This window comes from Zootoca vivipara, chromosome 9, assembly GCF_965207765.1.
Source record: "Zootoca vivipara chromosome 9, rZooViv2.hap1.1, whole genome shotgun sequence".
In the NCBI taxonomy this organism is placed as follows: domain Eukaryota; kingdom Metazoa; phylum Chordata; class Lepidosauria; order Squamata; family Lacertidae; genus Zootoca; species Zootoca vivipara.
Window position 1 is genome coordinate 59,743,455 of NC_142592.1, and position 25,055 is coordinate 59,768,509.

At 46.7% G+C, this 25,055-nt stretch overlaps 1 protein-coding gene across 3 annotated transcripts in view; it reads left to right on the forward strand.

Moving 5' to 3' along the window:
• BCAT1 (branched chain amino acid transaminase 1) overlaps positions 1–20,049 on the forward strand; it is a 53,204-nt gene extending 33,155 nt beyond the window's left edge. For all 3 annotated transcript variants that reach the window (XM_088652469.1, XM_060279168.2, XM_060279169.2), the window contains 8 exons: positions 4,164–4,274; positions 5,248–5,367; positions 7,580–7,743; positions 10,417–10,559; positions 15,959–16,044; positions 16,750–16,890; positions 17,969–18,043; positions 19,616–20,049. In XM_088652469.1, the coding sequence (XP_088508595.1) occupies positions 4,164–4,274; positions 5,248–5,367; positions 7,580–7,743; positions 10,417–10,559; positions 15,959–16,044; positions 16,750–16,890; positions 17,969–18,043; positions 19,616–19,657 (882 nt within the window). In that variant the 3' untranslated portion in view covers positions 19,658–20,049. The remainder of the gene's footprint in view (positions 1–4,163; positions 4,275–5,247; positions 5,368–7,579; positions 7,744–10,416; positions 10,560–15,958; positions 16,045–16,749; positions 16,891–17,968; positions 18,044–19,615) is intronic.
• The last annotated feature ends 5,006 nt before the right edge of the window (positions 20,050–25,055 follow it).

The following is a 25,055-nucleotide window of genomic DNA, read 5'->3' on the forward strand; positions in this document are numbered from 1 at the left end:
TCTGATAACAAAACTACAGCTTTCCTTGGGGATTTCTTTTTGTAATCTCCCCCCAAAAAAAGATGGAATGGGTTGCTTGCAGGTAGGCAGGGTGCTTGCAGATTTCCAAAATGGAGGAAAAGAGAATCTGCACTTGCGGACCCTCTCAGGTATCAAGATCAGGGACGCCCTTCTGTAACCTGGCCTTTGACACCTCAGAGAGAGAGAGAGAGAGAGAGAGAGAGATTTTGAGGATGCATCTTATTATTTTGATGCTAACCCATTTTAACTTATATTGTATTTTTTAAATTGTTGTAACCCCTCCCTTTTAAGAAAAGATTTTGTTAAGAATTTTCACAATGCAAGTTGTAATCCAGCCTGGGACTTTTGTGGTGGAGAAATCTAATAATGATGATAATTTAGAAATAGTTACTCTGCTTGAAATAGATGCATAGAATTGTAGAGTCAGAAGATGCCCCGGGGGGTCATCTAGCCCAACCCCTGCAAGGCCTCCACCCATGTGAACTGACCTGGGCCTTGTAATCATCACCTGAGGCCCTTCTTCACATCCCTCCTCCAAATGAGAGGCCCAGAGGGTGGCAACATGAGAGCAGCTCCTCATTGGTGGAATGCTTTCCCCCGGGAGACTCACCTGATGCCTTCCTTGCTTATGTGCCAGACAAAAACATTTCTCCCAAGCCTTTGACTAATTAAACAATCTGTGCCCTTCTAAACATTTTTTTTGGGGGGGGTGTTTTTGTTCATTACTATGTTATGTATTGTTGTGTTTGTGTACTATAAACCACCCTGTAATCCCCAGATGAAGAAGGGCTGTATAAAAATGTTAATAATAATAATAATAATAATAATAATAATAATAATAATAATAATAATAATAATAATACAGGAATCCCTGGCAGGTGGTCATCCTACCTCTCCTTAAAATCTCCAATGAAGGTAGAGTCCACCACCTTCCAAGGGAGTCTGTTCCACTGTCGAACAGCTCTTACTGTCAGAAAGTTCTTCCTGATGTTTAGTGGGAATCTCCTTTCTTGTAACTTGAAACCATTGGTTTGGGTCCTACGCTCTGGAGCAGGCACCCCCAAACTTCGGCCCTCCAGATGTTTTGGACTACAATTCCCATCATCCCTGACCACTGGTCCTGTTAGCTAGGGATCATGGGAATTGTAGGCCAAAACATCTGGAGGGCCGCAGTTTGGGGGTGCCTGCTCTGCAGCAACAGGAAGAAAGCTTTCTCCATCTTCCATGTGACAGTCCTTCAGCTATATCTCCTCTCAGTCTCCTAGAGAAAAACAAAACCAAACCAGAAACACAGTACATTTTACCATAGTTGTGGAAAGCTGTGCTCAGCTGACTGTGTGGCTCCTCAATCAGCTGGCCAATAACTCTTATTGTAATTATTATTATTATTACTTGTTGATGGACAACCTCAAGGGCCCATGCTGGTGTTCCATCTTATAGTTCTTTGCCTTAAACTGGAGGTGGACCAGGCAGCCCTTCAATAGAAGGTGCCTTCAAATGGAAGTCCTAGCCCCTGGAGCAGGAGAAAAGGAGTTTGCTCCATCCCCCCCCCCCCATGTGACAGCCCTTTAGATCTCTGAAGATGGTTATCATATCTCCTCTCAGTCTCCTCTTTTCCAGGCTAAACATACCCCACTCAACTGTTCCTCAAAAAGCTTGGTTTCCAAAGCCTTAATCATCTCGGTTGCCCTCATCTGCACACATTGCAGCTTGTCAGCATCCTTCTTAAATTGTGGTGGCCGGAACCGGACACAGTACTACAGGTGTGTTCTGACCAAGGCAGAACAGAGTGGTTCTATTACTTCCCTTGACCTGGGCAATATACTTCCGTTGATGCAGCTTAGAATAGCATTAGCTGGGGTTTTCCGCTACCGCATCGCACTGTGGACTCATGTTGAGCATGTGGTCCACTAAGACCCCTAGATCCTTTTCACATGTACAACTCGTAATCTAGGGAAAGGTTCAAGCTGTTCCTCTCTGATTTGTCTGTGGGACTTCTATGACCTGGCCAGGACACTACACCAGCTCCCATGCCCAGCTCTGATTTTGTTGCGGTGGAAAAAAAACCCTCTCAGCTGTTTCCAGTTTAGTCATTCTGCCCGGAACTCCCCACTGGTTTTCCCCCTTAGCTACTGAAAAGGCTGACTTTGGCGCTGCAGGATTTTCGAGATGTTTGCCGCCCTTCCAGGATCAGACAAAAAAAGGCATTGGCAAGGCCTTTTTGTCCTTGTGCAATGATTTCATTCTTGGTTTGCCTCCAAACTCTGCGAAATATTTTAGCAAAAGCTACTACTACTAAGAATAATAATGGGCAGTCTGGGGCATCTTCCATAACAGTGCATCTAGGGTAAAAAATAAAATAAAATAGCTGTTCTGCTCTATGGGTCTGTGTGAGAATCTAGGCAGGCAGTGTTTCAGACCAGGGACACCAAAGCAGTCCTACCATGTTTCTCCGAAAATAAGACACCGTCTTATATTTATTTTTCCTCCAAAAAACACACTATGGCTTATTTTCAGGGGATGTCTTATTTTTTCCTCCTCCTCCTCCTGCCGCGGCCGGCATTGCTGCTGTGCCAATCACTATGTCTTATTTTGGGGGTATGGCTTATATTCCTTGAATGCTTAAAAATCCTGCTACGTCTTATTCATAGCTGCCAAGTTTTCCCTTTTCTTGCGAGGAAGCCTATTCAGCATAAGGGAAAATCCCTTAAAAAAAAGGGATAACTTGGCAGCTATGGTCTTATTTTATGGCTACATCTTATTTTCGGAGAAACAGGGTAGTACAGACTGCTCTCCACTTGAAAGTTTAGCTTATCTCCCTGTAGATTGCGAGGATAGATATGAAACTCTGGAGGTTTTAAAAAAGGGCGAAGATACGTTGGCGTTTTGAAGCTGAGATATGAAAAGGATTACGAGAATTTGCTACTCCAATAAGCAAAAGCTGCACTTCTAAACATATAATACATTAGGCGTTAAGTCCCTGTAACACAGTGGGGACTTACTTCTCAGTAAACGCACCTAGGATCGCTCTGAAAACCTGCCATTCGCTGCTAAAAATGAGTCTATATTTGCTGTTTTATTCCCATATCACAAACATACCAGAACCAAACTAGAATTATTATTATTATTATTATTATTATTATTATTATTATTATTATTATTAAAATTTGAATGCCACCCTATACCCGCAGGCCTCAGGGCGGTTCACAGGATAAAACCACAATATTTAGTTCGGTCATAACATAAATGTGTGTACAAACAGCAGCCCCTCTCCTGCCCTCGCATTCTCCCATTTTCTTTCCTGGCTTACTTTTCCCATGGCAAAACTGCTTGCACTATCCATAGTTTGAAATCCCGATTTAATTTTGAGGTGGCATGAGGCAGGGAAACCTTTTCAACAGCGGGGTGGGGGCACACATTCCCTTGAGGGTGACACTCCAGAGAGGTTGCAGGAGCAAACGTAGGGGTGGACAAAGGCAAAACTGAGGGGAGCAGTGGATGTGAATTTTACCTTGGACTACATTCCAGCTTCTCAAAAAAGCAGAGGTTCTTACACATTCCCTCCTCTCTCCTTCCAGCAAGGCAGGAGGTACTGTCACAATTCAGCTAGGCAAATTCCAGCAAGGCAAAAGCACTTGAGGAGGGTGCAGGACAAGGCTTTTTTTTAAAAAAAGAGAAAACTTAGCAGCCCCGCTGTTTAAAAATCGGCAGGCACTGATTGAAAATTGGCAGGTTAACCATGTGACTGCCGTAACTGATCAACCAGTTGAAGCTCACAGCCCTAGAGGGAACAGAATACCAATCAGGGTGCCAGTACTGGAAAGTCTGCCCCCCCCCCAAAGTTGGGTACATTTTTGCAGCCCTTTAATAATGCGTTAGATAATTCTTTTCTAATGTGAGAGGTGGGTATAAGAGGCAGCAAACCTCATGTGTGGAATGATGCAGAAGTTGCTCAGTTATTATTTAATGTTAACATTCTGAACGTGTAAAGCTATCAATAATCTCATTTTGAATGTACATGCGTTTATTATTACAGTATTTTATTTTACCTGTGTGTGTGCATGTTCGTGTGTGTGCGATAGTCACCTCTGACTGCCGTTTCCGCTCAACTTCTCCGATTCCTCCCTTCTTGGTTCCTTTAGCTCTTCGAAGGCATGAAGGCGTACCGAGGGGTGGATGGCAAAATCCGCTTGTTCCGTCCGGGACTCAACATGGACAGGATGCTACGGTCAGCTCTGCGGGCGACTTTGCCAGTGTGTAATACAAGCGTTTACTTTTCTTCCCCCTGTTCTTTCCCCCGCTGTGACTTCGGACAGTGTTTTCATGCCGATGGGTAAACCCTTTCCAAGATCAAAAGCAGCGTTTCTGCCAAGGAGATTCCTCAGAGATGGAAGATCCTGTGTTACACGGAGCTGTTTATCCGTATTCACAAAATGTCGAACGAGCTCCTACGTGACCATTATAATACCATATAATTGTAGAGCTGGAAGGGACTATGAGAATCATCTAGTCCAGGGGTGCCCAAACTTTTTTCAAAGAGGGCCAGATTTGATGAAGTGAACATATGTGAAGGCCGACCCAAGTTGTTGAGGGTTTTTTTTAGGATTTGATCCCAAGAAATAAACTGCCACAGGGACCGGATTAGACCAGCCGGGGGGCCGGATTTAGGCCCCCAAAACGGACTTTGGACATGCCTGATCTAGTCCAACCCCATTCAATTCAGGAATCTTTTGCCCAGTGCGGGGCTCAAACCCACAAACCTGAGATTAAGAGTCTGGGGCTCTAAAATGGCAACACTTCAGGACCACTTGTCCTGTTAGCTAGGGATGATAGGAGTTGTAGTCCCAAAACAGCTGGAGTTTGGGGATGCCTGCTTTAATACATCTCTTGGTTGGGAAGGGGGAAATCCGTGAAAAAGGAGAAATATGAGAATCAAAGAACCTTCCCCATACCCCCGCCTCCCAAAAAACCCTGCAGGCATTTAAAATGTCCAGCCTAAACTCGTGCTTTAGAAATGTGTTGCACAATTGCTATGAAATCAATTAAACTGTTTTGTTTGTTGGGTGTTTAGAATCATATGACTTCCCCTGGCATCTCATTCACTAACGGCAGTTGGAACGTCACGGCCTCTGGCTTAATAGGCTAATTAAACATTACCACTGAAGTGTGCTCACAACCAAGTTAAGGTTACTCTTAAGTGTTGCCGCCTTCTGCTTTTGCTTTCAGGGATTTGACAAAGAAGAGCTTTTGGAGTGCATCCGGAAACTCGTGGAAGTCGAAAAGGAGTGGGTGCCGTACTCGACCTCCGCTAGCTTGTATATTCGCCCTACTTTAATAGGGACAGAGGTATGGGGAAAAGCTAACCTTGTTCTTTGTTTTTCTTCATTTTTGCACTGGGCAGGATGCTAACTGAGGCCTGATCTGAGCATGGCAGGGTATACATAATAAATTATTGTTATTATATTATTATAATCTAGAGGCGGCAGAATGAGTTGTACCACATTAAAACTGCAGGGTTGGGGAGTGGTTTTCAGAATTTCCCCTCTTGTGAAAATAACTCTGTGCGGGGGTTTTTTTTAAAAAGGGGGGGAGCACATCAAAGAGAAATATTCAATCCAGCCTATTTTTTGCTGTGTCATTAAAAAAAAAGGAAAACCCTGCAAAGATTCATTTATTCCTACCCCCTCCTGCATTCTGAGACAGTGTATTTCGTCACCTCCAGAATTCTGCCTCCTCGTTGCTGTTGCATTTGTAGCCCAGTCCTCACTTGATGCACCTAGGTGTTGTGTGTTCGAACGGAAGTTAACAGCTCCAAGCTCACATGCACAGATCCTTTGTATGGCCTAAAGAGCATCCGACATGCGCTGGTGTTTTCTTTTGTCCCGGGAAGGCGTAATGTCTGCACTTTCCTTGAGCACAGAGGATTTCTGTGCAAGAGCAGGGTTCTGCTTTTAACCTTGCAACTTTCAGTTGCCGGCAGAGAAATCCTAACTATGTGAATGAAGACGTCCTACTTCATGCAAAAGCGCTTTCATGGATCTCTCCAAAAGGAAGAGGCGCTAGTAAAACCCCTAGCCACTCTGGGCGGCTCCCAACAGAACACTAAAAACAGAATGAAGCGTACATACTCTTCATAGCTGCCAAGTTATCCCTTTTTTACAGGGATTTTCCCTTATGCTGAATAGGCTTCCTCGCGAGAAAAGCGAAAACTTGGCAGCTATGCATACTCTTTCCTGTAGCCGAAATGGCACTCTTGTAGGAAAATCATTGTGTGCGGCTCAGAGGAGGAGAGACCAAGTGTGATGTTCTCTTTTGTAAAGTTGCAGCCTTAACCATAGTGCCACCTAGTGGAAGTGTTTTCTCATTTCATTGCATAGCTTCAACTTGTCCATTCTTTTTCATTTGAACATGCATATTCTCCAGAAGGAGCCACAGGTTCCCTTCTGTTTGGTTGTGCATGCTCAGGTGTGGCATCGGAGAATATATGCCCCCTTGTGTTGCAAAGGAAGTGCTCTTTTATTTGTTTGTTTGTTTGTTTGTTTATATTACTACATTCGTATATCGCCTTGCATCTGCAGATCTCGGGGTGGTTTGCAACATACAATTTCACTATAAAAAATGCAAAATGCTTAATAAAAATAAGAACAAAAGCAAACCAATAAATCCCCTCCTTCCACGATCAATATGATTTTATATCAGTATGGAAGGTGAGCCGATTTTATATCAATATATGGAACATGTAACAGTAGTATGTAAACCAGAGGCAATTATAAACTGGTGCTCCCCCTTCCCCAAGCCTGACCTGCTTCTTCCTCCTTTAATAGTGGCTTCCTCTTCAGTGACAAAGAGCTAAGTTTAGATTGTCATTTGCTCATTGCTGCAGATCAAACTGCTATTGGAAATGGATGGCTTTGGAAGTCGGCTGCAAGGAACCTTCACCGTCCAGAACCTTAAGCTAAGGGAGCCATGCCTGCCATCCAGGACCCCTGAGATTATTCAATCTGGGATTGTTTCGGTCTCATCCTACTTTGTTTTTGGCCCCGTCGAGTCTTTTCATTCCTATCAGGCTCTCTAGAATCATAGAGTTGGAAGGGACCCCAAGTGCCATCTAGTCCAACCCCCTGCAATGCAGGAATATTTTGCCCTACGTGGGGCTCAAACCCCCTACCCTGAAATTGAGAGTCTCATGCTCTGCCAACGGAGCTATCTCAGAACCTTTTGTTTTTTTTAAAAAAAATTATGGCATGAACTAGAAATGAACCCACTTTTGAACCAAGTTGGCACCAAAGAACCAAATTTTGCACGGGGGTCATTTTAAAAAGGGAGTTGGAGACATTCATGAAAGTAAAGGGTATCAGTGGCTGCTATAGTCGTGACGGTTGTACAGTATTACCTCCAGTATTTGCCTCTGAAAAACGGTTTCAGGAATCCCATGCAGGAGAATCCTGTTGCTCTTTGCTGGCGGGTTTCCCATAATCCTCTGTTTCACTGCTGAGAAGAGACAAGGCTTCTGGTCTGATCTTCTGCTCTTAACGTTGCCTTTCTTTCCACTATTCAGCCATCCCTTGGAGTCAAGAAGCCGTCGAAAGCCCTCCTCTATGTCATACTGAGTCCTGTAGGCCCGTACTTTTCGAGCGGCAGCTTCAACCCCATAGCCTTATGGGCAGATCCAAAATATGTCCGAGCCTGGAAAGGAGGAACCGGGGACTGCAAGCTGGGAGGGTAAGATCATCCTGATGTAGTAACACTCATGTGACGTTAATGCTTAGCATTCCTGACTTCTTCCTTGTAGGGATGAGAGCATTGGATTCTCATTTTCAAAATGGCGGGTGGATCATTTGGGTTCATGCCATTGGTCCACCTAGCCCTGCATTGTCCATTCTGGCTGGTTGCAGCTCTCTGCATTTCTTGGGCAGGGATATTTCCCAGCTGTCGTCACCAGACAGTTGGAGGAGATGTTAGCGTTGGGACTAGGAGGACATTGCTAGTCTAGGAGGACATTGCTAGACTAGGAGGACATTGCGAACTAGGCTGGAAATCACGTGATGAGCATGCTGTTTATCTGAGAGTGCATCAAACACATGTCCCAGAATCCTCTGGGACACAGTATACTGCCGTTGGCCAAAACCAGTTTTTGATCTCCAAGCTGCATGCATTTTCCAAGGAATAGATTATTGTTCCATCCATCTAGCTCTGAAGTGTCTGATGGGCAGTGGCTAGCTCTGATGGGCAGTGGCTCTCCTAGGGCTTGGGAAGAGCTCCTCCGCATCAGTTGCTATCTGATCCCCTAGAGATAAGCGAGCACCTTTTGCATGCAAAACATGGGTTATACCGGTGAACTATGGCTTCTTCTTCCATAGTCATTGTGTCTTGCAGGCTTCCCTAACTGCTCTGAAAACATTGCATTTGACAGCAGTTCACAGGCTTCTCCCTACTTATGAGACAAGTCACACCTTGGCTTATGTATTAATCTTCCACACACCCCCACAACAAAGATCCCACTAGTATCCCCTATATTGGCCATTTCTTTTGGCAGATAAAAGATTTCCTAACTATAAACAAAAGGACCACAACATCGTCTTTCATTGTAAGAATTACTGGGAAGTGAAGTGTTTTGCACACGCTAAATGAAAACATAAGTGCATTTTTATTATTAATTTCACAATGAGCTCATTAGTGTGGCTCCCCCAACACCTGTTCTAGCCAGCCTGAACCTATGAGTCAAAGTTGGGTGGGGATTCAGGACAGAGTCTCCAAATCTGTGTCATGTCACAATGGGACTGGTTTGTTCAGGGTCTGTTTGTGTGCCGGGCCATAATTGGGAACTCTGTCCTTGTCAGGTAGGACCTAGGCTCAAAGCGGGCCGCCTATTTTCTCAGTTAACATTTAATCACAAGCTGATCTTGCAGCTGGTTCTGGCAGGCGTCCTTTGTGTGGCCCGTCCCAGGGTACGGGGACTCTGAGAAGCAGCCATGTAATGGCTTGGCGGCATTGTTCCCCGGAAGCTGGCGACATCCCTGGAACGACACACTTTGCTTTCATCGGAATGGGCAAGCTGCTGCCAAGTTGAGGGGACAAGCCTGGCTGCAAATGCTCTCTCTCTCTCTCTCTTCCTTGGCTCAGGGCAAAGGCATCTGTGGCCGTCTAGCAAAATGCAGGCATTTCGGGAATGCGTTTTATAGCTTCAGAGGCACGGCTGGCAGTATGCCTGACAGCGGCCTGTTGCTCCAGCCAGAAGAACTGGGCTATAGGATGGCACAGCTGTTGATTTAGCCAGCACAGCTTGCTTGTTAGAGCACACAGGAAGTTTTTGTCCTGGGAAAGGTGGCTTGGCCATTCCTGAAATTCGCGACGGTGAATCTGATACGAGGAAGTGATTCATGCAAGTCCTAGATTCCATTTTCTTAAGTTTGGGTGGGAGAAGAGGGACAATAGCAGAGCATATCATTGCATGCAAGAGGTCCCAGGTTCCTCTCCAGTTACAAGGTTGTCAATATCTGGGCTGAGTATGGGAAGACGGATTTAATCTTAAACTACTCTGGAACACGAGTGGCGCTGTGGGTTAATCCACAGAGCCTAGGGCTTGCCAATCAGAAGGTCAGCAGTTCGATTCCCTGCGACGGAGTGAGCCCCCGTTGCTCGGTCCCAGCTCCTAGCAGTTCGAAAGCATGTCAAAGTGCAAGCAGATAAATAGGTACCACTCCGGCGGGAAGGTAAACTGCGCTGCTCTGGTTCGCCAGAAGCGGCTTAGTCATGCTGGCCACATGACCCGGAAGCTGTCTGCGGACAAACGCTGGCTCCCACAGCCTATAGAGCGAGGTGAGCGTGAAACCCCAGAGTCATCCGTGACTGGACCTAATGGTCAGGGGTCCCTTTACCCTTTACCTTTTTACTCTGGGACCAAGGACCTCAACCTAGTCATTGTTTCAGCACTGGCAAAGACATGTTTATTTTGTTGGGATTTGGGGCAGCAGCAATGATAGTACAGTAAGCACATTTAACTTGTGCACATTCAGCTTTATGAACATGGCCAAAAAAAAATGTTTAAAATTTAAAAGGGGATGGGGTCCTGGGTAAAATGACTTGAGCAGTCACACCTGTCGTTGAACCCAGTGGCTTTTGAGTATACGTTATTTTGGCTGCTATTCCCGGACCGTAACCCCCTCGTAAATTGTAGGATTACCGTATATTAAATTGTCAAACCAGTTTTTGTAATTCTGTATTTCTTTACTTGCAAATCACTTCGGAACTTTTTAGTGGGAAGCGATATGCAACTTTAACAAACCTAATCTTAACTGCTGAGGCATGAAGGCCTCTCCTTTTCTCTTATAATGGCACTGGTGCCCACCTCAGACCCTGACCCTATCCTGCCCGTTTCCCTCTTGTTTCCAAAAGGAACTACGGCTCCTCTATCTATGCCCAGCGGGAAGCCATGGAATTAGGCTGCCAGCAGGTTCTCTGGCTGTACGGAGACGACCATCAGATTACGGAAGTCGGGACCATGAATCTCTTCCTGTACTGGCGAAATGAAGATGGAGGTACAGTGGCCAGCCATGTTTAACCAACACCATATGTTTTCCCTCAGCCCTGACAGGCATAGTTGTGGCAAATAAAATGGCCGCCTGGTGCTTGAGCCTCAAGTGCCGTGTCATCTGCCTGTTTGGTCCATGAAGTTTCCTCTAAAGCAGAGCAGTTTCACGAATGTTTTAGGAGGGCAGCAGTTTTAGTATAGGTCAGCCTTCCCTATCCTGTTGGCCTCCTGACACTTTGAACTATTAGTGCTCACCAGCCGCAGCAAGCACAATAAGTTAAAAATTCTGAATTCTCTCCTGTGCCACTTTTCTTTGTATAGGTTTCCGGGGGCTTCCGTGCAGAGTTGTTTGTACTGGCAAAAGTGGAACCAAACGCCTTTGGCTCCCCAAAGCACATGTGGGGTGTGAAGGGCTGCTGCCCACATTTTAGCAGCAACAAGCAAACGAAGCCATATGGGGAAGGGCTTGGCTGCAGATCACAGGGAAACTGAGTGCTATTTGGCTCACCAGCCAACGCACCAAAGGAAGCAGATGTTGCTCCAGTCAGAGCTAGGCTGGTGGGCATAGTTTGCTCAGTCAGTGAGAATTTGCCTATCATAGGGGGTTTTAAACGGTTCACGGGCTCCCCGCTTTCTGGCAGCTGGCCTGGCGAGGCATCGAAATAGCACAAGCCCCTTGAAAGCTCGTTTGCAGCTTTGGCTGCATGGCAAAGCAGGGGATCTCGGTGTGGGCATCAAGCAACGGAGGCAAGATAACCAGGCCCTCTTTTTCTCAAGAGAGAGGATGCACCACAGATTGGAAACCTATAGTCTTTGAGGTATTCTTGGACTACAACTCCCAACGTTCATGACCATTGGCCATGCTGGCTGGGGCTGATGGGAGCTGGGAGTCCAGCATCACCTGGAAGGCCACAGTTTCCTACCCCTGGAGTACACTAAGGCCCGGTTTGGACATAGCACTAAACCATAGCACGGTGAGGAATTACTTTCCGTGTGCCTAAGTTCCATTAATTGCAGCGCCTGACCTTAACTATGGTTTGTGCTTCTTCAAACAACCCATAGTTGATATTTGGTTTGAGGCTCGGGCAGCACTTAAAAGCGGTTAATGGAAATCGGAAGCGAAAGCAGCCACACCAGAGGAGGAGAGGGGAAGGAAGCAGCAAATGAGCTTGAGACTCCCTGTGTGTGTTCCGCAGGCGGCGGCTGCATCTGTTGTAGAAATGTTATTATGAGATTTTAAGTACTTTCTGCAAGGTGTTTCCATTTCCATCGCACACCCTTTCTAGATCACTTTCACAGCGCATAGGCAACAGTTTGGGAACTGAAGGACCAGGACCCAATGGGGCTTTCCAGACCTCTCTGCCTGGCTATTGGAATTCTTCCTAGGCCACACCCCTTCCCTGGCCACACTCATTTCCCCAGGACACACCCCTCCATATCTCTGCTCCATTCCATCCTCAACTGGAGTATGTCCTGAGGGTTAAGGTCAGGATTTAGGGTGATAATTTAACCTGGATTTTGACGTGTGATGTCTGTCTTTTCAGGACCCACCCTATTCATTTGATTGTAGTGTGTTTTTAACCATTTTTATTCTCAATTTCCGTGCGCTGCTCTGGTTCGCCAGAAGCAGCTTTGTCATGCTGGCCACATAATCCGGAAGCTGTCTGCGGACAAACGACGGCTCCCTCAGCCTATAGAGCGAGATGAGCGCCGCAACCCCAAAGTCGTCCGTGACTGGACCTAACGGTCAGGGGTACCTTTACCTTTATTCTCAATTTTAAATTGCTGTAACCTTCCCTGGGACTTGCTGGTGATGGACAAGTAAAAAAAAATCTTAAGATTGCTTGTTTGGATAGAGTATGGAGAGATGCATGTGCATTTAAAAAAATTGTTTTCAAGCCCGAGGATAGCAATGGCAGTAAACAGAAGGAAGATATCAAAAGTGTGGAAAAGAAATACAAAATATAATTTATAACCACAAAGCTATTGTGGAGGTGATTCAAATGATATACAGTAGTACCTTGGTACTCAAACGGCTTGGCTCTTGAACAAATCGGCTCCCGAATGCCGCAAACCCGGAAGTGAGTGTTCTGGTTTGCAAACATTTTTCAGAAGCCGAACGTCCATGGCTTCCGCCTGAGTGCAGGAAGGTCCTGCAGTCAATCAGAAGCTGCCCCTTGGTTTTCGAACGGCTTCGGGAGTCGAGCGGATTCCCGGAATGAATTAAGTTTGAGAATCAAGGTGATATCTCTCACATATATATCACAGCATTTTGTCACTCCCCTTGGAGGTGGCACCCAGGGGAGACTGCACCCACCTTGTGACACCTCTGGGAGAGAGGCCTCTTGTGCTCACACTCCATTGCCTGATCCAGCAGGCTTTTATTATGTTGTTATGCAGAAACCTGCCTTTTGCACAGGTGTAGCAAGACTCTTCAGAGTCCCATGGACTGCAAAAAGTTCAAACCTAACCTAAACCTAATTCTTAAGGAAATCAGCCCTGCGGGCTCACTGGAAGGACAGATCCTGAAGTTGAGGCTCCAATACTTTGGCCACCTCATGAGAAGAGAAGACTCCCTGGAAAAGACCCTGATGCTGGGAAAGATGGAGGGCACAAGGAGAAGGGAATGACAGAGGACGAGATGGTTGGACAGTGTTCTCGAAGCTACGAACATGAGTTTGACCAAACTGCGGGAGGCAGTGGAAGACAGGAGTGCCTGGCGTGCTCTGGTCCATGGGGTCATGAAGAGTCGGACACGACAAAATGACTAAACAACAACAGAAGCAAGAGTCACATCCATTGCTCTGCCCATTTATACACCTGGCCCCACCTGCTGGCTTGCGCCCCCCTCCCCCAAGTTGTTCATAAAGCGAATGCGTCCCTCTTGCAGAAAATGTATATTTTCCACCGCTGTTTTAGGCCACCTGATTTCTGCACTGTCCCCTCCAGAGCAGTGCTTATCTGCGCAATGATGAATTTTAATCAGGACAAGGTGAAAACGCAGCCCACAGCTTCGCTTACAAGGAAAAAGAAAGACGTTTTCAACTTCGTAAGCGATAAAATAAGACTCTGCACTTTAATGTTATTCCTCTTTAATCTGACACCAGTGATCTCTCCTTTAATGAAAGATAAGTGAGCTTCTTATTTAGCCAAGGCTTTCAAGTCACTTCGTTGTCTTGATTCTCCGCATGATTGTCTGAACAAATTGCATGATAAAGGAAGTTCGTGGAAGCTTTTGATCTGGGAATCACAGGGTGGAAACAAGGTCCCTACCTAGCAAATCTTCCTTGGCCAAGAAAAGAGGTGGAACAAGTCTTATCAAACTTAACTTAATAGCGGCATCTACGCTGGCTTGGTCATGTCGACAGAATGGAAGGTGGCAAGATCCCCAAGGACATGCTCTATGGGGAGCTGGCTTCAGGCACCCGGCCCGTTGGCAGACCAACTCTGCGTTTCAAAGATGTCTGGAAAAGTGACATGAAGGCCAGCAACATCAAGGAATCCCTTTCAGATGACCACAGTGCCTGGAGACAGACAGACAGGTCCTGTATCCATAGCAGTGAGCAGAGGAGGAATGGCCGCTGGGAGGAGTGCAGAGAGAAGTAACGCCATGGTGCATCTGCAGCAGCACACCCAGACACCTTCCGCTGCCCCAGCTGCAACAAAACATGTCTCTCCCGTATCGATCTCTACAGCCAGAGCAGGTGCTGTAACCTTCCAACAGTTTGACTTCACCCCCAAAGGCACACTCCTCCATTGTCTCCCGAGACAGACGGATGCCAACGACAACAATCTCCCAACCTCTCTTGGGGTTGGCAAAATTGCTAGAGTCATCAACGTGAGAAGCTTCTCACCCCTCCAGGCTGCGGGAGCACTCAGGGGCTTGTGACTTGAAGGCACCACTGACAGAAACTGGCATTTGTATTAGTCCGTCGCAGCAGCTAAGGAATCGGTGTCTTCACTCATTTCAGTGACCTCGTGACCACCCTCAACCACATGGTTCCAACTTGTTCACCTCTTTCAGACAGAGGACCGCATTGCCTTCGAGGCAGCCTTCTGGGGGCCACGTAGCAGTGGTCAGCAGTGTTGGAGATTCATTCCCCGTGTTTGCATTCATGGGATTGTTGTTTATCACATGACTGTATATGTTTTTCATTCCACAGAGTGGGACGTGACGGAAACAGGATGTTTGTGTTACTGTGTTTCCTGGAGTGGGACTATTGTCCTTTGTTCATTCTCTTTTCTGTCTGATGCTAGAGGGAGAGGGAGCCATGTTGCAGTGCTCCGAGTGTATTATATGTAAATAAACGTAGATTAGCCAAAATGCTGAGTTGCTCAGGTCTGTCATGCAAACTGCGGATCCCTAAGTGTGCTGATGTCTCCAAGGCATCAGTCGCTGTGATGTTCGAGTTGGAGAAAGCTTTTGAAGCTCCCGAACGATCGACCAGGAGGGAGAGAACATGCCAGTTGGGCATGTGTCTCTGCCAGGGTCCTACTTGCGAGTAAGAGATCCTAACAAGCAGGGCCTTAGGCAGAATTGGGCTAAGCAATGGGTGAGAATGCTATCTCTGTACAGCATTCTGGGGTGGATCTAAACACGGGGGGACGGACGCTATATATGTCAAAAATCAGATTGTTATTACAAACGAAAAAACATCTCTGGGAAATCACATTTTCAAATTTCCTGCTCTCTGGCGCTGTCTGGTGTTGCATGTTTATAGCACATTCAAATCTCTGTTTCTTTACTAATGTAGCTGAGTCCTTCGTTTCTACACATATGCATATGACCTCCCTCTGTACTCCATCCAGACAAGCAGATAACATCACAGTCCAGGGAACAATTCCAGCCAGGTGAAAACGCCAAAGAAGTTAAGTGAAGCCAGGCCACTGAGGGGCGAGGCCTGGGGAGAGTCTCAAGGGCCGGACAGAGAGTCTCAAGGGCCGGACAGAGAAGCGGGGGGGGGGCATATTTGGGCCCTGGGCCTGAGGTTCTCCCCCGCTGCTACATGCTCTCTTGGGCAAAGGGGGGTGGGCTTAAAGGGGACTGAGCCAAGTGTATGTAAGATGGTCATTTATGTTTAGCTGTAAGGAATCAGCCGATGGATCTGAACTGGTTTGGAGTCATCTCATGGTATCACTCATCCATACCAGAAGTCAAAATGTTTTCCCCTTCCCAATGTCTTTTCCCATTGTCTTTAAAACAACACCACACACACCCCTCAGCATAGAGTTGGAAGGGACCCTGAGGATCATCTAGTCCAGCCCTCTGCAACGCAGGACGACAGGGATCAAACCTGCAACCTTGCCATTATTAGCACCACGCTCTGACTAACTCAGCTATCCAGTCATGTTTGGGCAGTCTTTTTTTTTGTTTCAGTGCTGATCTACCATGTTTTGTATTGGCAGAAGAGGAGCTGGCGACCCCACCCCTAGACGGCATAATTCTTCCTGGCGTGACAAGACAGAGCATTTTGGACTTGGCGAGCAAGTGGGTAGGTGTCTGCTGTGTCTTTTGCTTCCAGGTTTTGACATCTATCTAGTAGTAGCTTTCAGTCTCTTAAGCCAGGGTCCCATTCCCCCAAGCTGAAATCACGCTTGGGAATCCTGCCTCCCCAGCTATGATTTCCAAGAAGATCACCCCTTGCATTAGGCGGGTGGGTGGGTGGGAGCAAAAAAGACCCCCCCCCCAAAGTCTGGATGCCAGAGGGAAGGAGGGGAATCAGTGTGTGTGCATGTGTGTGCAATTTCAGTGTGTCCATGGTACCTACAACACTTTTTCCCAGTTTGCAAATGTGGTGACCTCTCTTCTGAGCCATTCTGCAAACTCAGGGAACATCTTCAGAGCTGCTGCTCAAGCTATAAGCTGTGATCCGTTTGGTGAGCAGAAGGGAGACTGCATCACACTCTTGCCTCCAGTGAGCAACCAAACACTACAACAGCACAATCCCTATCAAGCTGGCCTGTAAGATTTCATGGGCGTTTTCTCACCTTGATAAGGAATTAATTAGGGGTACCTGTGGAATTTCCAACAGGTGCATCTTGGAGCCCTTCTCTATAAATAACCCTTATTAAGCTTCCATTTGGAAGCACTGTGCTGTGTTTCTAAACGTAAGCTATTCGCTTTTTAAGCAAAGGAAATGGATCTTCATAATTTAATAATGCTTTCTTTGGCTCCTCCCCTTTCTACCTTGCCACAGGGAGAATTCAAGGTGTCAGAGCGATACGTCACCATGAGCGATCTGATAGCTGCTTTGAAGGAAAATCGAGTGAAGGAGATGTTTGGTGCTGGGACGGCTTGCGTGGTGTGCCCCATTTCTACAATATTATACCTTGGCGAGGTGAGGGCGAGCGTTCTCTTTTTCCAGTTCGCAAAGCGGGATTGTTAACCATGCGTCAGAGATTTCCCAAGGAGATCTGTAAAGGAACACGTTACTTCTGGGTTTCAGCAGCTCGCGCATGCAGAGGAACACTAAAATCATGCTTTGCGCATAAGTGCTGAATCGCGACCCGCGCCTGTGCAGACGCAGCGCTGCGGGTTGCGAACACTGCAAGTTGCGAACGTGCCTCCCACACGGATCACGTTCGCAACCTGAGTGTCCACTGTATATGTTTATATTCCACAGAGTGACGGAGACAGGATGTTTGTATTACTGTGTTCCGTGAAGTGGGACTATTGTCCTTTGTTCTTGTGTTTTTTTGCTGTTTGATGCTAGAGAGAGAGGGAGCCATGTTGGAGTGCTCCGAGTGTATTATATGTAAATAAACATAGGTTAGCCAAAATGCTGTGCTACTGAGTTCTGTTATGCAACTGTGAAAACTCTGCAGATCCCTGAGTGTGCTGATGTTTCTTGGTGTCAGTCGCTGTGATGTTTGAGCTAAAGACAGCTTTTGAAGCTCCCGAATGATCGACCAGGAGGGAGAGAACATGCCAGTCGGGCATGTGTCTTTGCCAAGGTCCTACTCGTGTGTAGGACGACTCCTAACACAAACCTCCTTGGGCACCTTGGGAGAAAGGTGGCATATAAATGCGATAGACGTATAAATAAATAAGTCTCTTGCTATCCGAAAAATTCTCCCTGGAGTATGGCCCTTTGCGTGGGCTGTGGTTCCACCTGGTGTCCAAAGGTAGGAAATGCACCTTCAAGTCACCTTCCTCTTGTTTATGGAATTAACTTCCCGCCTCTTGCCAATAAATTCCCCACGTGCCTTGCAATCAGTTCCCTCTTCAGGGATGGTTTGTGTGTTTGGTACACTCCTGCTGAGTCCTCCTGCCTTCAAAGTCAACTGCTGTCAGTCATACGTTGAGCCTCTCTCTGCCTCCCCTAGCTGCACCCTCCCCCCTATATCAGCAGGAGAGGACAGATCACGTGCATACGTCGGCCAGCGTCTACTCACAAGTCTCTCTTTCCCCCGTAGAATTTGCACATTCCAACCATGGAAAACGGACCTCAACTAGCTTCGCGTTTCTTGAACCAGCTGAGTGATATCCAAGTAAGAGTCCTGTTTATATTCTACATTAACAATGCAAGGAGGGATGGCTGAGTAGTTCCTTTCATGTCTAACATCCCAGTCGCAAAATGCGGACGTTAGGTGCGGCAATATCCATGGAGCAGATTCAGCTATGCTATTTGCAACGTGGTGCAGTCTTCTTGCAGAAATACACCATCTCAGAATGTGTATCGGGAAGATTCTTCATTTTAAGGGCTCATTCATCATCTGCACGTGGAAAACTAACGTGTGAGAGAGATGGCATGGCAGGAGGTCTCTTTCCTGACGTGATCGCTTTCCTTGCACGGGGAGTGACAGTTCTCCATGTGCAGAAAGATTTTGATATAAATATTCCTTCAAACAAAGCGTTCTCTCCTCTCCCTCCTCCACACACACACACACACACACACCCCCTTTCTGAAAGAGTATGGTCTTTTGAGGTCAGTGACGTAGCGTGGGTTGTCAGTGCCCGGGGCTGTGCAGAAGGGGTGGGTCGCTGGGAGGGAAACAGACTGAGAACGCATGCACATTCAACTGCCTAATGGCATCTGCATCACCCAGGAGATCACAGCCGAAAAATAGATAAGAAAAGAAGAGTCGCTCCGTGTTCTGGAGAGGTCACTTCCTGCTGCGATCACTATCCATGTTCGCTGGGGCTGTTCAGAGCTGGAGTCTTAACAACCTCTGGGGAGGCGACAGGTTCCTTGTCTCTGCTTCAAGATTAGGGCCATATTTAAACGTGATAGTGAACACGCAAGCAAAAACCCAAACAGTGTTCTAAGCGCCTGGTGCTTGCCAACACAATTTTTTTCTTTGGAGGGGTGGTGTTTTCGTCCCTGAGCTCAACCAGGCAACAAGCTGGCTGGCAGAGAGCTTCTACAATCGCTGTCACCCCATACGCCTTCAACACCCACCAGTGCCTAGAGTTTTAAGAGCCCCTAATGCCAGTTTCCAGGATACAAGCCATGCACTGGTGGGTATTTGAACCGGGCTATACGAGCAGCATCCCCATTCTGCGTCTTAACTTTGACTTCTATGTCAAGAGCTTCTGTGGAAGAACAAACTCCATTTGGACAAGTCCTGCTGGTTAAGTTCCTCTTGACCATTTGCATCACACAACATATGTGTGTTGTTGTTGTTTTTTAAAAGAGGCACGTAAGCAGCCCAGAGGGTTACGATCAACAACCAACCATCATTTCCACGTTGTTGTTTATCCCATGAAGAAACGAAACGAGATACAATCCAGAGATCTCCTCAACAACTCCACCATACGTTATTCTTCTATTCAGTTCCACAAATTTTATTTTATTTTGCATTTTCAGTCTATTTAGTCGTGGTGGTGGTGGTTAGGAGCTTGGCCACACTGTGAGTCTGTTCTGCGAGCTTAATAGCATGAGTCTATTTCACGTGTCCTTACATGCCATTGTTCCATCATGTTGTATTAATTACCTTCGTTGCCTGTTAACACTATTGATATGTCCCACTGGCTGTGGTTTTCCTGCTGTTTGGAGACCCTCTCTACTTAACCCTTGTGGGCCATGCTGATCCTCATAACTCTCCTTGCTTCTGTTTCAGTACGGAAGGGAAGACAGCGAGTGGGCGGTCGTCGTGTCGTGAGCGGAGAAGAGCGGTGAAGGCCCAGACCTTCGGTCCACACCACAAGGCAGGCTGAAGTACCACCTGAGCGATGACCAGTTTTACCGTAGCTCCGTGTAGAGTAGTCTGTGTGTTTATCACTTGGTCCCTGGGCTGGGAGGGTGATTATTTCCACGTGACAGGGAGTGTGAACACAAACCGTTTTTTGATTTTTCTACTGTGATTTTTTGCTCTAGAGTAGAAACCTGTCTTCTGGTAGAGGTGCTAGTGTAAGCAATAGACACTTTCCCACCCGAAGGGTTTGCTATGTTTCGCTTGTGTCCCTGGTACAGTCGACAGGTGTGTTTTCAAGCAAAAATGTTCTTCAACTGCTCTTCAGTGCAAGCCAAATACGACTTTACTTAACTTCTAAAGCACAGACTAGGCTGTTCCATGCAACCCAATTGCCAAATTACTCAGAGAAACCCTTTGCTGTCTCTGGAGTCTTCTCTTTGTTTCCAGCCTTGGAAGATCACAGCATTGATCTTCAAGATAGAGATGTATCTTGCCTTCATTTTGGGGGGTGGGATGTTGTGAAACATTTCTCCTGGACTCAGTGGGATCTCCTTTAGTATGTTTCTTACTTCTTTGTATTGGTCACCAAAGCCATGTCTCATAGCTGTGGAACCTTCTAAGAAAGGATAGGATCAGATTTCCCTGCGGTGCCCAATGATACCAATCCCTTGAGTGGGTTCAGATGACCTCTTTTTTTCTCCCTCACTGAAAGAGATTTACGCAGTCATTGTCACCGGCCCTACCATTAGGCTGCAGATGCTGGCAAAGTGTTAGAGGGCAGAGCTGTGCATGCTAAGCTAGCCTGTTGTTTTTGCATAGCTGCCAAGTTCCGGCCTGAGAAATAAGGGACTGGACCGGAAGTAGCGCTGCCGCCATTTTGGAACTGGGCGGAGCATGCTCAGAAGCTACTTTTGATGCTGCTCTGCCCTGTTCCAAAATGGCCACCGCACCAGAAGTCGCGCTGCAGCCATTTTGGAACTGGGCAAAGCAACATCAAAAGTCGCTTCTGAGCATGCTCCGCCCAGTTCCAAAATGGCCGCTGTGCCAGAATAAACCGGGAAAAACCAAAAAAATCCATTTTTTCGGCTGGGAACAGCTGGAAAAACGGGAGTTTCCCGGGGAATACGGGAGACTTGGCAGCTATGGTTTTTGTGTGCAGTTTCCTTACTAGTAGGGACGTCACATTCAGCTGTTTGTCTGCAAGGGAAGGGGGTAGGATCTTGCCCTTCACCTCAGGCAGCAAAATCTCTTGGGCCAGCTCTGTGAAGTATTGTGCGGAACTAAACTGTTGGGTGGAGCGGGGGGGGGGGCGTTTCCATTGCACAATGGCTTCCCTATCCATTACATTTTGAGCCAGTTACCAGATAATGTGGCTATCACACAGCCCAACAAACTTTAAAATCCCTTTGGGCGTTCCAGTTCTGTGTAGCTTCTGCAGCAGCTTGTCCTTGGAAGCAAGTGGCTGCGGAGTCCCACAATTTGTTCCACCGTCTGGCTCCCCTCCTCACCTGTAACACTGCCAAGGCCAGACAAGTTGAAGGTCGAAGCTGCTCATCTGACTACAGCCTTAGTCAACTGGAAAAGACAACAAGGCGATGTCTCAAGCATCCTGAGATGTTGGAAAGTCTCCAAACTTGAACCCCAAGGTCCACCGACCAGAGGTCACTGCAACGTAGGGGCAGATGCACAATGGGGGCTCAGCAGGTCACTATCTTCTGTACCCCGTGAGCCAAGTCTGATCTACCACAGGTCAGGGATTCTAGTTTGGGATGCAAAGCCATTTGGTTCCTGCCTCTCTTAAAAGAATTGGGAGACAGAAACACTTGTAGATCCCAGTCTGCTTTCTGACCATCCTGATCGAGACCATGCTGCCCTCATCTCTAACATCTAACAGGCCTTTTAGAGATGGGAAATGCAGGAGACTGGAAGAGATGCGGTTCACCTTCTGCTTTTGCACCACCCCTTCCTCTCATTTTACACCCCTCTCTGCTTCTCCTCCTTCTGCATCTCTCCAGTACTGTCCGTATGTTCATGGCTCTGAAATTCAGATGCTTCCACCTAAATGTGGAATGTGCATGGCGGACTCAGCGCTGCTCAGTGATGCAAGCTTTGTGCAAGCTCCACACAATGACATCCTCCTTAAAATGCCCTTCCATCTCACCGCCCACCCCAATCCAAACGCAATCCACATTTTCCATTTTTGTTGGGCTTTTCCCATGCAGATTTCCCATGCAAACTTTCAATGAGGATTAAATGGGAAAACAGTAAGGGACAGCATCTTGGTGAGGATGAAATCATGTAGCTAGTAGCACCAAGTCTGCGGCAAACTGCCTTATAGAGGTGCCCTTAATAGCTTTGGTTGCTTTTTCCCCTTCCACCCCCGCACCCCCCACAATGAATTTTCCATCTGAAAAATGAGATTTTTCACCTCCTTTCTCACCCCTCCCTGAGCTAGCTTTAAGACATCTCTTGCCAAATCGGTTACTTACTACAGTGTTAGAGATGCTCAAATTATGCCATCCAGTTATCTGTTGAGTTAACGTTAGCATAGTTTCACAGGGCAGCAATCGAATGGTGCAGGTAAGATAGCCAATAAAATAGTACAGAGAACTATTGCACTAATGTAGTGCTTTGGAAACTAAATTCTGCAATCCTATACCTGCTAAGTGTACATAGGACTGCAGCCTAATAAGTATATATATGTATATGTATATTTTCCTATAAAGGGTAAGGGTGAAATTTTGGAAAACTTTTAAACTCTGCCACTTTTTTAACAGAGCCTACCTCTAACTGGTGATTTGATAAATACCTAGAAATACGCCCTGCATCTCTCCCCTTTCTGGTCTTATCACCGCCTAAAATATTCAGCAAAAGCACAGGACACAGTATTCCCCGGACCCTACCACTTTGGAATACAGGTGGTGGCAGGGAGACGGCTTGCTTAAATCCCACCACTGTCAGCAGTTACCTGAACAGGCCAGCACCACCCAAAAGTGAGAAGAGTTCTAGCACAGACTTCTCCGTGACATGCTAGTTTATGTCCAAGATTTGTTCTTTTTTTAAATGCCTGGGAGGATTCAGGGCTTGCAGCCTGAAGTGATACGCTTCGAGCAGCGCTATACCAAGTGCTTCTAAAAGAAGTTTAAATCAGTTTGTAAGTAAAATCCCATAAGTGGATTAGGTTGTTCAGCTGCTAGTTACAACTGAGCTGTTATTCCCATGACTGCAGTGGGACTCTCTGTCCCCCTGGCATCTCAATTAAAGTAAAAATGCCCTGTTGTATCTGGGGTGATAAGTTTGCATACATTAACTTTTCCCTGCAAAAGTGCAAACCAAGGGAGGCCCAGGGCCACTCAAACGGAGAACAAAATATTTTGTTTGACTTTGCTCTATGTTGGTGAGCAAAGGACTACCTATTTCTGTAGAGGGTTTTTTCCTATCTGTTTTTCTATCAGCAAGGTTTTTTTAAAAGCCACTTTATTGAAGACCAGTTGAAGTTGATAGTGCCAGACCGTGTTCTCTTTAAAATACACATGTTAAGCACAAGCTCTTGTGCCATCTGTGGTAGATGTAGCACAGTGTATTTCTTCTTCTTGACACCTGAGTGTGTATTGTGCTCTGATCATTGTTCGGTTTTATTCCAAGTATTCCTAGCCACTGGGGTGGAGAGTCCCCAGTTCCTCTCTCGTTTGACCAATGGCAGCAGCATTTGATGGGGCGCACCAGGAATTTTGATGTTGAGCAGAGGAATAACTTGAACAAGGCCGCTATCATAACTGTAGAGTGCCTTTTGACTAGAGAAAAGCATGTCCGAGTTCAGCCTCGCTAACCAAGACCAAAACTCTGCCGTTTCACATATTGGGCAGAAGTGGGATCTGAGAAACCTGGTTGATGCTGCATATTCCCCTGCAAAGTGGCAGGACAGGAAGTAATTTACAGTGGAGAAGATGCGGAGAGAAGATTCCTCTGCAGTCTCTTCTCCCTGGACTGCTTTTCTGGGGAAAAGCAGCTGGGAAGAGGAGAGGGGATTGCAAGGGGCTGGAAGCAACTGTCATTGCCCATTGTTCTCTTCTGGGTCATCTTCTCCGCTGCTTTGCAAGGGTAATGTGGCGGTTCATGCCCCCAGAGACACACACTCACACTGTGTACCACTGAATGTGTAGCTCCAGTCCAAGATCCGTTCTCTTACAGAAATCCATCACGCTTACAAAATGCTCCACTTGGGATGCGACCCTGAAGGAAATGCTGTTTACCTGAGGCGAGCCGGACGTGCAAACCTGGGACTTTGCCAGTGTTGAGGAGCCCCCCCTTCTGAATTTTTGAACAAGAATTTACGCGAGTGAATTCTCGCTTACCGGTCCGCGAGTGTTTCGAATGTCTCCTCCCAGTTGGATTTTGGAGACATGTATTTACTGGTCGGTCTCGTGAGGCCTGGCTTCCCAGCCACCTCACCCCTCTCTCCTGATAAGTATCAGCAACTCCTCTGCCGAGAAGCCAGTGTTGCAGTTCCATCCCACCCCATTAGCCGCTTCTGGTATGTAGGAGATATGCCCACTTTAAATACTTTGGAAGGCAAAGGAAGTTGGCTACTTGGTGGGAAGGATAAAGGGGTGCTGCTCTTATCCCGAGAGACAGTGGTTGAGCTACGGTGGTATGAATCTGTGTCCAGAAAAGATTTTTTTTAAAACGAGCCAATCTCAGGTTCACGGGAGACAGAAACCATTGATTTTTGCCACAATGGTTGTGGAGCACCACACTGATGTTGATGAAATGTGTGTTAGATGCAATTGTTTCTGTATCCAGCTCTCCTCTGAGGGTGACTGAAGAAATAGTGTAAACTGCTGTAATAATAAGAAATAGAAATAAAAGGCGTACCAAACAGGGGAAGTTTATGAAGAGGATGAACTGTTACTTGGTAGGAAGGCGAAAGACACCTTCAGTGCACTCCTGTTATACTAGATTTTTGATGGAAATGTGGCTCAGATTTGGGCCGCTTAACACATTCCGCAGAAGTGGCAGGAGGAGAGAGGAGCCTTGCATTTCATTTCCTCCTGCCTCCCAGTCTAAATATCCCCCAGTGGGCTTTGCCCAGCACCTGCCGTTAGAAGCAAGCACAATGAAGTCATCTCATGATACATCATCTTTGGTTTCTGCTCCTACTTCTTTTAAAACAATTATGGAGTGCCTTGAATTACCGTAACACTTTGTTGTTGCACCCTTTCATATAGTGGGGTTGTGCTTGTTGTCAGAAGTCCCCCCCCCACTTAGTTGCTTCAGAATTTTGCTTCACCATCACCTCTTTATTTCCAGAGTTCAGAGGCGAGTGCCTTTAACGTATGTTGCCAGAATGGCGCCACCCGAGCTC